This window comes from Calidris pugnax, unplaced genomic scaffold (genome assembly GCF_001431845.1).
Source record: "Calidris pugnax isolate Ruff unplaced genomic scaffold, ASM143184v1 scaffold156, whole genome shotgun sequence".
Taxonomy (NCBI): Eukaryota; Metazoa; Chordata; class Aves; order Charadriiformes; family Scolopacidae; genus Calidris; species Calidris pugnax.
Window position 1 is genome coordinate 1,963,226 of NW_015090889.1, and position 16,079 is coordinate 1,979,304.

General features: G+C 39.1%; 1 protein-coding gene across 2 annotated transcripts in view; it reads left to right on the forward strand.

Moving 5' to 3' along the window:
* The window catches only part of RANBP3L (RAN binding protein 3-like), a 34,405-nt gene extending 23,609 nt beyond the window's left edge, over positions 1–10,796 (forward strand). Inside the window, exons 14-15 of one of the 2 annotated variants that reach the window (XM_014947568.1) lie at positions 2,622–2,814; positions 8,144–10,796. In XM_014947568.1, the coding sequence (XP_014803054.1) occupies positions 2,622–2,814; positions 8,144–8,187 (237 nt within the window). In that variant the 3' untranslated portion in view covers positions 8,188–10,796. Of the gene's footprint in view, positions 1–2,621; positions 2,815–4,827; positions 4,934–8,143 lie in introns of those variants that run through there. The other variant, XM_014947570.1, reaches the window with a different exon arrangement.
* The last annotated feature ends 5,283 nt before the right edge of the window (positions 10,797–16,079 follow it).

Sequence of the window (16,079 nt, forward strand, 5' to 3'; positions counted from 1 at the left end):
TGGGAAGGGTTCAGCCTCCAGAGCAAGAAAAATGAATCACCACTTCCAGGAAGCGTCACGTGTCCTACACAAGCAAGGCACCATTCGTTGTATATGCAAGCATTGTAAGTCTGTCACTTCTAAGCAGTGATTGACTTAACGATGTCTGTGCTGCACAGCTGTGAATGTCCTAGGCTTCCAGATGTGCTGCAGTTTTTCTAGCATGTATAGATGTAAACATTCCTTAGATTCTGTCCTGGCACTTCTGGAGAGTAAAAAAAACATGGATTAGGAAACCAAGATACATGACAATTGTATGTGTGTGGCAAGGGTTGCAGGAAGAGCTTCTACAGATGTTGCTGAAGCAGCTGGTATCCATCCCTATAGCTGGTATCCAGCCAAACTAACACTGGGACTCTGGAGTGTGGAAGGCAAATTGGTCAATGTGTGGGATACCCGGCAGGCATCACTAAAGCCTTGGCATGTAAATCAGGCTAGGCTAGTAGTCAATGGAACCCACTCCTCCAAGACACCAACAGATGTTTTTAACTGCCATTTAAAATTGGTTTTCCCATGTCACATGAATGATTGATACATTTGGTTCAGGGATATCATCCAAAGTGATATCCCATGAGTGAGGGTGAAGAGTCATACAATAGTGACTACAAAAGTGGCAGTCCACAAGACTCCATTAGGTTGGGCCTGTAGCATTCACCCAGGTTTGCACAAAGGGCTGACCCTGCCCCCTCCCCTTATGCTTGTTTCTCCCTCATCACTTTTGGTGACGTTGGAATTAGTACAGCTATGATTGAGGCAGCTTAGAGAACTGATCTGCATTGGTTTGTTCATTTTTGAGAAGTTAGCTTTTTAGCTTAATTTTATTAATCTGTGATCACCCTAATGATGGTCCTGGCACAATGGAGAGGTAGAAATGAAAAGTCAGAGGGTGTATGGAGGTGAGTCCACTACTCTTGCCAGAAGCTGGACTTTGTGTTGGATTAAAATGAGGAACTCTGGATTTTGAATGAGTAAGTAGAAAGGTACAGATAGAAATGATCAGACTGAGTAGCTGCCTTTTTCATATTTATGACCCTACATTTTTCGAAAAGCCGTGTTATATTGAGGGCTCGGATTTGTCCACTGAGAATTGCATTTATAGTTGAAGCACCTGAAGAACTCTCAATTGCTTTCTTCTTTGCCTGGCTGGTGGGAGAGAATTGTTTGCTGCTGCAAGTCTGGATAGCACAGAAAGCAACCCTGATCTGCTGCTGCTGCCCAATTCACATAGCTTTTCCACCTGTACACACTGAAATGTGTAATTTCAATCCAAAGAAAACATATTTCTTCCTGTTGCCAAGTGATACAGATGGAAATTACTCCATAGGGTACATAGAAGTGGTGAATTGGACTACAGAAGACCATGTGCATTCCCGTACTCTCTGGCAGATGATTTGCTTCATCAGACCATAAGAAGTACTCTGCTGGCACTTCTAACTGTGGCCAAATGCAGTGCCTTCCGGGAGCACAAGGAAGCATGGCCACGTTGGATGGTCTGTTCATCTCATCGACCTCCAGTGTCTATAAGTGTTGTATTAGGCATATGGGGTCATGTACCCCTACTTGTTTCCTTTGCTATCTATTTTATGAAATGATTGTCCTTGAATTTTTCTAATTCTTTTTTTTTAAACTTTTATTACTACATTTCTGGTCTGTTGTTTTCAGTTTGTTCTGTCTGTCCCCACTCTCTCCTGAGGCAGCAAATTCTAGAAGTTCTTATTCTGTGAAGAAGCATTTTATTTTATGCTGAACCTCTACTGCTTTTATTAAGTGCACCCTAGTGCATTTGTTGTGTCGTTGGACAGCAGTACCATATTCAGTTTATCCATCACTTTTAGAATTTTGAAAACCTTAGTTACATCCCTTTCTCATTCTTCTCTTCAGACTGAAGAGTCTTAACTCTTCATAAGGAGCTGCACCACACCTTTCATCATTTTTGCTGCCCTTATCTTTACTTTCTTTAATTCTGCTATAACCTTGAGATGTGATGACCAGCACGGAACACAGTACTCAGGACAGGGCTGCTTGAAGGTTTTGTGTGCTGGTAAAATGCTGCCTTGTCTAGTTCTCAATACCCTTCTCAATGATGCTCATCTTCTGGTCTCCAATAGCAGCAGAATCCATTCTTTCTTTACATTTTGTAATCACAAATATTTTTTTGTTAAGTTTTAAAATTCTTATTTATTCTGTAAACCAAACTGCAATACATATATTAACATTTCAGTGCTTTATTACTTTTAGAGTCATATTCAGGAATTGTCTGGAATATCAAGTACTCAGTACAAACTGAGCCATTCTTCAAGGCAAATAATATTTTTTAAGCTTATGTTTCCTGTAACTATAGATGAAATAACTAACAGCTACATATTATGAAACTCAGACCACTTCAAGAAACTTGACATTATTTGTATTTAAATTTATTTTCTGAAATGAATTATTAAGTGTGAATCTTAAATGGATTGTTTTGATTAAAAAGGAAAAAACACAGCTCTTTCATTACTTCTGAAAATTTCTGCCAGATAATCTGTAAAGAATAGAGATTTTTTCGCACTTGGTTCGGACTGTATGCATTGTATGTTCTGCAGGCGAGCTCAAAAGACACTGGGTACCTGTATGCAGCAATACACCACCGCCTCGTGGCATTGCGAAGCTTTGCTGGGCCAGAGCCAGATGCTAATCAAGTAGATGCAGAGACAGAAATAGTTTTTCAGCCACTAAGCTGCGATAGCGATGATGAAGATGATGAAGAAATAAATCAAGTGAGCAGCAGTGGATCTGGTAAGCAGAAATTTTCTGGTTACAATCCTTTCAGGCTATTTTCTTGTAAGCAATGGATATTATACTTTGTTTTTCTTTTCATGCTGACTGTAACTTCCATCTGCTACAGATACACCTTTTCAGGCAGAAAAGATAATTCCTTTTAGTATTTTGACTTACCTACTGTTAAGATGCAAGGTCTTGCCAGGTGAAGTATCTACATATCTTTATAGCAGTCGAATAATCTTTTGGCAAAGGATGAGGGTTAAGAAATTTTAATATTGTCAAGCTTTACCTAAAGCTTTCTTCAATATATTTAAGTAGAAATGCCTACAGCTATTAAGATACAAGTTGTTACTTGCGTAAATGAAAGCTGAGTACATTCACATCAGCTGTTAGATAGTTACTAAAGGCTTCAAGCATAATGTGTTTTCTAGGATATTAATTATGCAGTGGTTAATTTAAAACACTGATTATTGACCAGCTGTAATAACTAGGTAATACTAGGTAATTTGCAGGTCAAGATTTACACACCAATTTTGCCAGCTTTCTTCAACATAACAAAAATGTAGGCTTCTCAATGTGAATAACAAAACTAGAGATAAAAGGGGCAAGCTGCTGACTTAATCCTACTTTTCCTACTCAGAAAGCAAAGCAGAAACAGCTGTCAGACTTAAAAGCTTTTCTATCTAGCAAACGCCAAGCCATTTCTGGGGTGAATTCACTTGCTTATGCCAAACTGCTACAGTAGATACAGGAGCTGCCAACTATATTTGATTTTCAAATAGAAGGACTAGACCAGACATGTTTGAGTTGCAACTGATAGCATCAGTTTCCCTGGTCAACTGAATGATGTTATAACCTCTTCCTCAACTTCAACTATTCAACAAGAATCAAGTCATGTTCGAGTAATAGCCATGAGTGACTCTTTACTTAAGGAAACAAGTCTTTTTTCTCCTTTAGGCAAATAGATGGCAGTTTACAGTGCTTGTTCTCATCATTAATTGCTCTTTAACAACATTTCAGTAGCATCCAGTGCTCTAAACAAAGCATGATGCTCTTATACAACACTTTCTCACAAATACCTTTTTTCTGTTTAGGAAATGGGAAAATTGTTAGCCCTGAGAACTCCCTAGATTGCTCCCAGATAATCAAACATTCCCTCTGTAATTCCTAAATAGTCTCTATTGATTTTACCAAGAGTTTCTGGTAACTTGAAAACTTTGAATGGAGCTTGAGTCTTTTCCAGAATTACTGCCGAGAAGAACTGTTTGTTCTTTTAGGGAAAAAAAAAAAGGAAAAAAAAAAAAAAAGGGGAAAGGGAATGTCAAAGCAGTGCAGGAGCACAGATTTAGAAATTAAATATTTATTTTGATTTACAGAGACTTCTGATACAAATATTCAGATGGCAGCCAGCAAACAGATTCTGAGATATGAGTGCCAGGTGCTGTTTTTTTCTTGACCTTTTACTTTAATCATCTGTCTTTCATTTATGTTCAGTAAGCAGTTCTAAAAATTTTGCCTACTTCTAGCATCTCCTACTTACCTTAATCTTATCTATTATTCTCAGAGACATGAAGTTTTAATTTGGCATATTTTTCAGTTACTGGTTTCCAAGTCCCACTTTACACGCACATTCACATCTCACACATGCCCGTCCCTGGAACTTCCATTTCCCAAACAGAAAGAAAAGTATACGTCATGGTTTTGAAGCAAACGAGGTCAGTTTTAAATATCAGCATACAAGTGTCCATTCTGATGTAAGAGACCAGATCCTGCATATTTAAGAGCATTTGTATATAGCTTTCATTTTCATTGAAGTATGTGTGTGAATAGGTCATCTTATTTTTATTGTTCTAACTCATTTTCAGAGATTACTCTCCTTAAGACTACTATAAGAGTTAAGAAGTGCAAGAGCTCAGTGACTGTTTCATTACAAGAAATATAATTAGAAAGTATGCCAGCATTTTATTTCATTCCACTCTATCTGCTTTGTCTTAAAGAGAACAATAGTTCTTTCTTTTCTTATTATAGGGAATTTCCTTCTTGTTAAACTGAAATAACACAGTTCCCTATCTTATGCTAAATATTTCATGGTACTGTAAAAGACATGAAAAGATAGATGAGAATTATCTTTAATGCTAGAGTCTGAAGAAGAAAGAAAATATAAGTGAAGCATCATGAACATTAAAATGATTCGATATGTTTGCAAGACATTTTTGTAAGAAATTTTTGCACAGAAATCTTCACTATAACATCCACAGGATACTGTACAAGGACAGTCTATAAGGTAATAGAAATATTCCTACCATTTTACAAATTCAGTATAGACATTTACTTTATTTATTTATTTAACTTTTTAATTGAATTGCTTTACTTTCAAGTAGAGACATTAATTTCATTAATTCCATAAAGAATAAGTTGCTGTACCTGATATTTTTATCAGATCATATTTTGCCAGTTACAGATTGGATATGTCTGCCAACAAATTGCTCTGTAAATCTCAGTGGAGAGAAGCAGAACACTTCATGTTTAAACAAGATTTTGAGAGTGGATGGGATCAATAACTCTCTGGGAAGTACTGACATTTTCCAACTGATTACAGAGTGATCTGAGGAGATGAGTTTAGATGAGACAGTGAACTTCTAGGCTGACCAAAGTCAAGCAAATCTCTTCTTCCACTTCTTTCATTGCTAATTAATTCCTCTGCTAAGTATTGTAACTATGTTTGCCTCCGGTTGTCTTTGTAATATCTAGCAGGGGAAAGATGAGCAGAATTCTTTATTACGCATATGAAAAATCTTCTCACTAAATAATTTAACAAACAAAACAATGAAAAAATACTGTTACGGGAGCGTGTGAATGCTTGGACCAAGAATGCTCCCTTCTGAGGGAAATGCCACTGGCCTCAGGCAGTTGCATGACTCTCCCCTTTAATTTTTCCTCTCCTTGGACTCGTACACTGTACATTCTTTGCTGTGTGTCAGATCTGCTTCAACAAACAGAACAGAGAATTCCCCTTAGGCAGGCACATAGAATGCCCTAGTATTCTATAGAGCAGGGTCTGCTGGTGGGCAATGAGTTGTACCTGACCCCTGTGGATGAAGAGGACCTAGCAGGCTCTGGGTCTGTACTGGGGGCGTGTTCTGCATTGAGTAACATAATGTCTAGGTTTTGGACATGGATTTGGGGCTTTCCTGTATGTTGGCACACCTGTGTCAGGTATCTGTGCAGACAAAGTCTTCTGACTCTTGTTTTATAAGCACATTGGCTACAGGCAGTTGCAGATTCAGCAGGTGGGAGTATTGAGTTGCACTGCTAATAGGCATAAATTCCTTATGTAGTTATTGGGTAGACAATTCTCTAATGCAGGCACTGTGCAGCTCCTGCAGGGTGCCCATCTCTTTCCACTGGTGGTACAAACAAACAAGGTACCTCTTTCAGGCTCAACAAGTCTCCCTGCCAGAACATGGATCTGTTAGAGCCCCAGCACCTGAGCTTGCTATTGGTAGTGAGTGATCTGAAGTCACTACATAGACACATAAGCAAGCAAGATGTCTCCGAAAATACTACTCCTTGCTTCTGACACTTCTAAAAGATTTTTCCATGTTTTCTTCATAGTCATAAGGAGAGTCTGTCCTTGCTCCAAAAGAATGCATTTCATTTTCATTTAGAAGTAGGTACTGTTTCCATCATGGTCCTCAGAAATAGCAGAAGGTCCTTAAAGTGCTGTAACTCTGTTAGTATTTAGAAAGAACTGTGCTTCTTTAGAGGCATAAGACATTTCTTTCACATGGCAGTATGAAATGTCAAGTCATAGTAGTAGAATAACATGGGGCTACATGTAGCATGGTTCCTATGATTTCCATCCTTTTCCCTTTTCTGTTTTTGCAGGAATTCTTTTCTTTTTATCTTTGAGGGGGAACAAAGAAGCTAGAAAAGTACATGTGAGGGACAAGGATGACAGTATCACTGGGCAAGAAATGTTTTACACATTATTTCTTATAATGCACCTCACCAATAACCCTCTTAAATCTTCTCCGAACTTCATCCTGATTGAGGGATTTTCTGTTTTGATTGAGATGTCCTCTCTTTCCTGGCACAAAATTTTCGCTTCAAAGCTATTAGGGTGAATTCAAAGACACTGGGGTCTAGGGCTAGGTAAGTCCCAAGAAGTCTCTCCATAGGTAGCCATAGGCCTTAAGAGAAAACCATAGTGGGTGAAGACATAGTGTGTCCCATACCAGTCCACCAAGAATTGCATGGGTTTTGGAGACTACTGGTGTTGAGAGCCAGACAGTATCATATCACAGAATGCAACCTTTGTTTTATTTTAGACACGTTTTCTAGTCCACTGTACACGTACCTCCAATATTGGCCTAATTAGGACTCTGTCATCTGCTGGTGTTTATCAAGATTTGAAATGTTCCAAGAGCTTTTTTTATTTTTAAGTTAAGTTCAGAAAGGAACTATTGTTCAGCAACACCATAGGAACTCGTGAAAACTGCAATCTTTATCTGATGTTTCTTGGCAATTTAATTTAAATTGTTGTCAGTTGTTAAGTACTCCAAATCATAAATATAATACACAGACACTTACCTAATAGTGATTAAAACCAAGGGAAAGTTAATTCTTAACTTCTTTATTGGAGTCCAAGTTTCTATATCCTTTTCAGCAGATACCAGTAATGTCTAAAGCAGAGAATAAAAGACAACTCTCTGATTGGCTTTAAATGCTGACTTATCAGGAAAGAGACAGGGGGGAATCAGACCTAATATTCTTACAAACTCAAGGCTTTTCGTTTCATCTATAAGAGGTTTAAAACTTTTAGTAAGTATTTAGTGGTGGCCAAATGGTAGAAGAAATTTTAAAGCAGATACTGAGATAGTGATATTATGTCTGGCATTAGTCAGCTGTATCTACTGTTTGCAGATCAGTCATAGTTGTAGACATTACACGCCAAACCACCCCTGGGTACTTTATCATGACCAATGAGTTATTTGAAGATATGTTGGATTTCTCACATTTTACTGAGCATCTATTATGAAGTGTTAAAACAGTGTTCCCCTGACAGAGCAATTTGCATCCCAGACACATTGTCTTATCTAGACATCTGAATCCTTAGTGTTGTGTGCTTTTTTTTATTGACATGGGGGTCACAGGCTTCATTCACTACTCACATGCTCAAATATTTGTGAATAATCCTGTGTTATCTAGTTAGATATTTACCTAAACCAGGAACTGACCATATCCAGACTTTAACCTACTGCTTTGGTATTATGAAATGCCAGATTGCTTCAAAACATTAATACCCTCAAATAAGCAAGATTTTTTAAAAATTCTTTTTCAGATCATGCTAGATGGAACCGCAGGCAGCCTGTAGTCTGCTCATGACACCTACCAGAGGTTAAAACAGGACGGCTGAGAACTCATCTTCCCAAAATGTCTAAGCTGACTCATATGTCTCTGGAGGGAGGAAATCAGATGCATTTTGCTCTATGAATTTTAATCAAAGATTAATTTTAGGAACAGTTTAATACACTGAGAAATAACTTGAGATGCACTTTTGAGGATTCCAGTCGGCCTGCTTTGCACTGAGATAGGAATGACACAGTGGCTTCTAATATTCAAGAAGTGTTACAAAGGCTTCAGATTTTAGAATTAAATGTATTTAGATGCATCATTAAAGTAAGGAATTTTATAGGGAATAAATTTTTATTCATCATATTGATGGATAAAACCACATAACCCTGAAATAATAATATACATGAAGATATATTTGTTACTTTTCATCTGTTATTTAAAAGATATATTTGGAAAGCTTTAAATAGGGCTTCACTGAAAACATATATTGAAAATTGTGTGGTAAAATTCAGCAATCTGTTTGTAAGTACATAAAAGCAGAATTGGGAGTGGCAGCTGAGCATGACCAACGCCTATAGAAAACAGCCTTCATAACAAATTTTTGTTTTCTGTTTGTTTTGAAAAGATCTGGAGTATTTTACTGTTTGTAGAATTTTGTTAAAGGGCAAAGAACCGCGTTCAGCCTTTACAGCCATAAGCACCAGGAGAATTCACAGAATCACAGAATCTTCTAGGTTGGAAGGGACTGTCAAACTAACTTTGACAAAAATAGACACCCACACAACAAAGAAAAAGCATCACTATGAACATCTGCAAGCCAATTCCAGGGGGCATGTGAGGTCTAAGATCTAAATGTGTCTCTGCTTGCACTCATGAACACCTTTTCACTAAACAAGCACTTGCACTGTTCTCCATTTGATATACACAAATAAATGCATGGACAGTATAACTGGATATCCACATAAGAATTACTCTTAAATATGTGAGATTATCCGAAATTACTTCTGCTTTCACTGTAGCTATCCCTAAACAGCATAATTCCTTGAAATAGATGAGTAAGTTACACAACCTAATACGTGCAAAGATCCCAACAGTGCCAAAGACCCAGTTGCTCTGTAAAAGTGATTTCCACAAACTTCTGCCTTCTACCTAACCATTCTCATGAGAACTTAGAAAAATCAATTATAAGGCCACCTGTGGATGAAGATTTATCAGATCATTCATAAGCCCGTGCACAGTACAGACACCAATTATGCTCTGTGTTTTCTATTAATTTTGACAAAAGATGAAGAAAATACGTCTGTCATCACTATGCTGCAACTCTCTGCCACTTCGTATGTTGTTGGTTACCAAATATTATTTCTTTGTCATCCTCAAAGCTGAAACAATGTTCTGAAATATCTGAAGTCCTTTTAATTAAGGTAATTGTAATGATTTCTCAGTCTTAAAAGCTGCACGACACTTGAAGAGTCAAATTGCAATTTAGTTTTCCCATCTGAACAGATGTATGAATTTGGAAGAATACCGGTTTCTTCCTGAATTCTCAGTGCCCTGCCAAGATTAGCATCCAGGTGAAGTTCAACTAGCATCTGGATTATGCTGGATCGTAACTAGCCTGCCAAAATTAGCACTTGTCTGACATTGATTTAGCATCTGGATGACACTAAGCTTAAGTGGGACTGGATTTTTGCCTTCAGGAAAAGGGGATTGCTTCACCACAGACCACCTGTGTCAAATAGTGAAACACTGGGATTTTCTTTGACTCTTAAGTCTATCAATAACAAAAATGTTCTTTCTGTAACTAGCTAGCTGTACATTGTGTCCTTTTCTATCAGCCTTACACCTGACCACAACAATATTTGCATCACTGACCTTCATATTTCATTGCTGCAACTCACACTTGGGAACAAAACTCCATGTTATAAAAACTTCAGCAGTTGTAAAACGGAGCAGGCCTATGTATTTAGCAACAGGTCATGGTGATAACTTTGCCCTGGAGTTCAGCTGGCTGTGCACTGAATGCAGAGTTTGATTTCAAAGTCTGTCCTGATAATCAAAGCCTTCTGTGAAATAGGATTTAAGCACCCGGGTGTCATGATACCCTTCTAAGTTCTACAACAGCTGTAAAATCCTTGGCAAATGAAGGAGTGTTCCAGAGCAGGCACAACAGAACTTCTGCAGACACAGGACTTAAACTTTGTCATTTGCTCCCACAGCATGAGGAACAAGGCTTATGATCTTTCACAAATAAACAAACTCTCTTTTGATCTGCCTCTTCGGAAGATTGTTACATACATATAACTAGTATAGACACAAACACACACTCCTTAACATGAAGCTACATCTCCTAAAAGCTGAGGAGGAAGAGAGGTCTTTAACCATTTTGAAGAGTTTAGATACTGTGGAGATAGAGGACATACAAATACATGTATGTGCAGACATAATTATGGTATCAGATCCTAATATTTTATTTATTCTATTTAGTTTCATTGCACTGAAATTCATTGTTTCTCAAGACTGAAGGTATGCTAATATGTAATATATTGACTCGGTTTTAAAAATGTAAACTTTGTCATTTTATGATAGTTGGAGCAACAATTTCTATGCCTGAACAATAAACAATTTTCTTACCGCTTTAATTCCCATGTAACTAGTTGCCTTATACTGTGTCCCAGTTAGAGCTTCCTGCAGTCAGTTCCTTCCATGTTGCAGAATTTCAAGCTGTTTTGCTAAGGAAACAAGACTTAAACCACTGTGTACTCCATCCATCCAACTGTCAGACCCACTTTGAGCCCACTGTTCAGTTTAAGAAAAATTGGACTGGAGGGAGAAAGCTCAAAGACAATTTAAGTTCTTCATGAAAATTGAGAGTTATTGAGTGACAGAACTCAGAGGAAGATACCCTTTGAAGAAAAAGTTTCAGGGTAAGCTTGGTCTTTTCTGTGAGGCTTGTGGGCCTGAGTGGCATTTTCCTGCTTCTGAACACACTGCAGCAAAAGGAAAACCATGGAAGGATGGATACCTGGGACGACTGTGGCTTGAAGAGGGGTGTAGGGATGTCACCCAAATTCATATGGAACCAGACATCACTAATTTTGCTGTTTGTGGAGCAACCTGCTCTTCTATGTTTTTTGTTTCAGATGAAGAGAATGCTATTTATTTCTAACAGATCTCACTGATTAATTATATTCATCAGGGTTGCAAAGCTGAAAGGTCTTATGTATTAGTGCAGTAGAAATGTTCAAAAGGAGGAAAAACTAACAATTCCTAATATAAGGATAGATATGCTGATATCTGCTACTAATATTATGAGTTTATGGCAAAATCTACTTGGACGGGGTAGCCTAAATGGCTTATTTTACATTCTGGAGGTGTTTGTATCTTTTCCTAAATCCTCTTATCCTAAATACATCACGATTGTTAGTAACCACTGAATTAACTGTATGAAGCTAAGAGTTTGGTAACATCTCTATTGAATGACTGACCGACTACAAGGAAAACCATTAGTAGGTTTGATAGTGCTTTCAGTGCTGCTCACAGCCTGTACAACATGGGCAGGGAGGGAAACATTAGACTGAACATTAGGAAAGAATTTTTTACCGAAAGAGTGATAGGGCACTGGAACAGGCTGCCCAGGGAGGTGGTGGAGTCACCATCCCTGGCTGTGTTTAAGGGCTGTTTAGATGCAGTGCTAAGGGACATGGTGTAGGGGAGGACTTTGTAGAGTAGGGTAGATGGTTGGACTCGATGATCCCAAGGGTCTCTTCCAACCTGAATGATTCTATGATTCTATGAAAGAGCATCCTCTTTTTCCTCGCTGGGTTTTAGAGGATGTACCAGTGGGGCATGCTGGCAGGAAAATCTTGAAGTGGCACACGTTGCCTGTTCTCCAGCATTTCCGATGTACTCCAGCACTAACACAGAGCTCAGATTCCCAAGTCGTCTTTCACAAATACTAAAGTTATTCCAACAAAACAATGTGTCTGCAAGCTGTTTGGGCATATTCAAATTGCCCCTGAAATGCTGAAGTCAGTTGTGTAAGTACACTTCAGGGATGGTGTAGTTTGCTTGGCATAAAAAAACTGCGAAGAGTAAATTTCTGTTAATTAAAACCTAATGAAAGTGTGGACAAGAAAGCTTGCCCCTTCTCATTGGTCTTGTGTGAAAAAAAAAATGGATAATTTGCATTCAGAAGAATAACTGCATTTATTTTGCTTTTTCTGAAGCATCCTCCTCTGTTTCGGAATTTATGAAGCAAATTACGTTACTCAACTATGTAATCACAGAATGATATGGGGTTGGAAAGGATCTGCAGAGATCATCCAGTCCAACTCCCTTGCCAAAGCAGGGTGACCCAGAGCAGGTTCAACAGGAACGCATCCAGGTGGGTTTGGAGCATCTCCAGAGAAGGAACATCCACAACTTCTCTGGGCAGCCTGCTCCAGTGCTCTGGCACCCTCAGAGTAAAGGAGTTTTTCCGCACGTTCAGATGGAATTTTCTGGTGAGGGTACCTACGTTGCAAGCAAAATGCAAGCACACATAGACAGAATCTGGGATCAGAAATTCAGTCAGACTACACCTCCTAATGTGTCCATCTACCTGCATGAGTGAGGTGTTCTCTAAGCACTAGTCTGGAGTTTTTCCCTGAATAATCAGAATTAACAGCTGTGGTCAGCTGAGCTCAGAATCTGAGGACTCAGTTTTGTGAAAGGTTACCGTGATGGCCTGTTTACCTCTTCTGTGAATGCAACTATCACTGATAGCATTATCATTTCAAACTCAAAGATAGCACTATCTTTTTCAGGCACCAGTAGTTCTTAGGGGCATATAAAGAAAGTACAGAGAATGTAAATGAATGGATTACTTAATTATGTAACTGGTTATTAATTAAATGATCACAAGAAGGCATTACCCACAGACTCAATAAGGAATAGAAATAAAGAGTTGTCCTAGAGCGTAACTGCACTAGCAGCAAAATGTACATTCTTTCAGATGAAAAAAGGCTGCATTTGTAGACCTTCTTATATAAATCTGCTGGTACAGTCATGCATTGACAGTTTTGCAGCTAGTGTAATGACTTAGGGATAATTTAGTATTTACACAGAATTTTTTCCAGTTAGATTGTTTTGAACACAGAAGAGGTAAGGATTTTTTAAAGTTCACTGTATAACTTGAAGAATGTAGAGGTAAGGATGTCTAGTTTTCTATGGATTTTTGTATTTAAATATCCCTCATGTATAACTGCTTAGTGTCTAAAATGGGCATTACCCTTGTAACCTGAAACAAAAGCTCTTGAAACCAGAAGCAGTTTAGAGAGGAGATACTGCTTTACTCAACGTTAGGTGTGAGGTGGAAATCCACAAATCTAGAACATATATATAAATCATTCATCCATGATTTATACACAAAAGATTCTCGTAATTCCACCTACCTAACACCTACCTAACTCCACCTGGGCTTACATATTCATTAGGATGACCAAACAGCCCTTTTGCATATGCGTATTAAATTTTGCAGCGCCAGCAAAACACTTCTGCACGGGTGTGAGCTCCTCGGTGGTCATTTGGGTATGGATACCCTTCCTCACTTTATATTTTTAAGGTATTGAGTCGTCTCAGGGCAGTAAAAGTTTACTGTAAGTTTGGCAACTTCTTGAGGATGATAAGGATGGTCCTTGAAGTAGCTACAGCTCTGTCTTAATTGGTATAGGAGTACGTGTTTTGACATCAGAGAGAACCTTGAAGTGATTAACTACTTCTAGCCGTCCCCTCATTATCACTATCAGCTCAGTGACTATTTTCTCACAGAGTAAGAAGCTCAGTAATTAACAATTTTCTCACACGCTATGAAGGTTAGTAGGAAGCAAACAACATTTTAATTAGCATTTGGTTATAAAAAAAGCAGAGGCCTGTCTTTGGTAACACCTTGAAGCATTTTCCTTGCTGATGGCAGTCTTGAGGTGTTCGTTTCCATGAGGAGTTGTTAAGTACTCTGTGCCCAACACAAAGTTGGTTGTGGTCAGCCAAGGGTTTAAAGTTATTACAGCAAGAATTCACTCCTATTCCATACTCATATCCTCTAAGAATACCAGGCTAAAATGCCTGTGCTTATTAATTTAATTCTGCAGGAATGAATCTGTCCCTTAATGCGCTGGGGTATATTGCCCTGAAGTCACTGAAGATGGGGCATGAAGGTATGTCATATGTCACAAACTGTAAATGTATCTCAAAATAAGTAAAGTGTAATTTGGTAGATACTTGAGCCTTGTTCCTGTGTAGCAGTTCTGTGTTCAAATCAAAAGGTGAAGGGAGAGGTCTACTGAACATTCTGTAAATCTACTTACAAAGTAAGATGCAAACTCTAAGTAACATTCCACAAATTTTATTTTATGTGTTCTGGAAAGTTTAAACCTTTTTCCACGTAGACAATGGGGTGTCAGATGATCCCTGTACCCTTCCACTAAACTGTCAGAGACTTATTTCTGGGAACCCAGAGTGAATCACTTCCTGCTCTGTGCCTTAGCTCTGCCTCCAGAGGTTTCTTTTTTGAATTTACGTTTTAAAATAATTATTTCACATTTTATGCTTATAATGCTTGCAGTGGCCAATTCAAATTGGTCAATGGTCAATTCAAAAGACTATAACGTGATAATTGCATGGCCTCAGAGTAAAATACTGTTCCATATTCGAGTTTCACTTAATGGTTGAAGCTGGTTTGTTTTTCAAAGCTCAAAACAGTTCAGTATAAACAGGTAACACATGAAGCACAGAATCCTAGAGAAGCAGCTCAGTGACCAAGTAAGTTCTAAGATACCATTCAGAACAGGGCTATAAATTTTTTGAAACCTCTTATATTCTTTTTTCTCCAGGATCTTGTATTACCTACTGCTTTGTACAACCCAAAAGTTAATAGTTATACAGAATGAGGCATTTTCTGGTTAGCAGGGGAATTAGTTATGTTTAATTACTCTGTTGGTAACCCGGTTTGTGGTATTTTCCTTCAAGGCTAAGCTAATCAGTAGATAGAAAATCCTCCTACCTGTCAGTACAGACTAGCTGGAGTGTTTGTATTGTTACACAAGAGCAGGGAAGGGCCGAATAGCTTCAGCTCCTCTCATTTCCTAAGACTCCCTTAGCAAAGCACTGCAGGAGGCTGCTGCACTGACAGGTAAAAGCAGCTGCTCCCATCCCTCCCCACTGGGAGAAGCCATGACTTCCCCCAGGGAAGGAACAGGTACAAGGTGAGTAATGACAAAAACGTGAGCAAATTTGGCTTTCAGTGCAGAAGTACTGGCTGTGAAAGTCAATGCCTGAGAAGGCAGTTATTAATAATGATGTAAAAACCCCAGAGTATTTCTAGATACCTTGCTTACAACATTAAAAAGTAACCCAGGATCGATTATTCGTTTTTGTTTTTTTTAACCTGAACTTGCAATACGCACACTCACAGCATAGCTGCTCCAGTCTTTTCCCCAGCCTGTTGCTGGCACCATGGTGCCTTTCTGCTTCCTCAGACATTGCAATAAACCTAATGGAGAGCAGAATAGTCATGAATAAGATGGACTTCTCAAAACTACGTTTCTCACCACATCCTCACAAGACGCAGCACTTAGTCCCTTTCAAACACAGACCCTGTTGCGTTTGCCCGCCCCCCGAAGTCCCTTCCCTCAGACAAGTTTAACAAGGAAGCTAAGCCGCCTCTCCAGCCAGGCACCTCACCCAGCTCCACCTGGGGAGCTGCACAGCCCGCCCGGCACCGGCTCCCGTCTCCACCAGCCAAACCCAAGGACGCTTTGTTTCACAAACTGCCGGCGCTGGAGGCGGCTGAGCCGGGGCCCGGCGCCGTCCGTCCGGGCTGAGGAGACGCGGCCCCTCACGGGGGCGGGCGTCGCCCGGGGCGCGCGCGCGCCCGCCGGCCTACG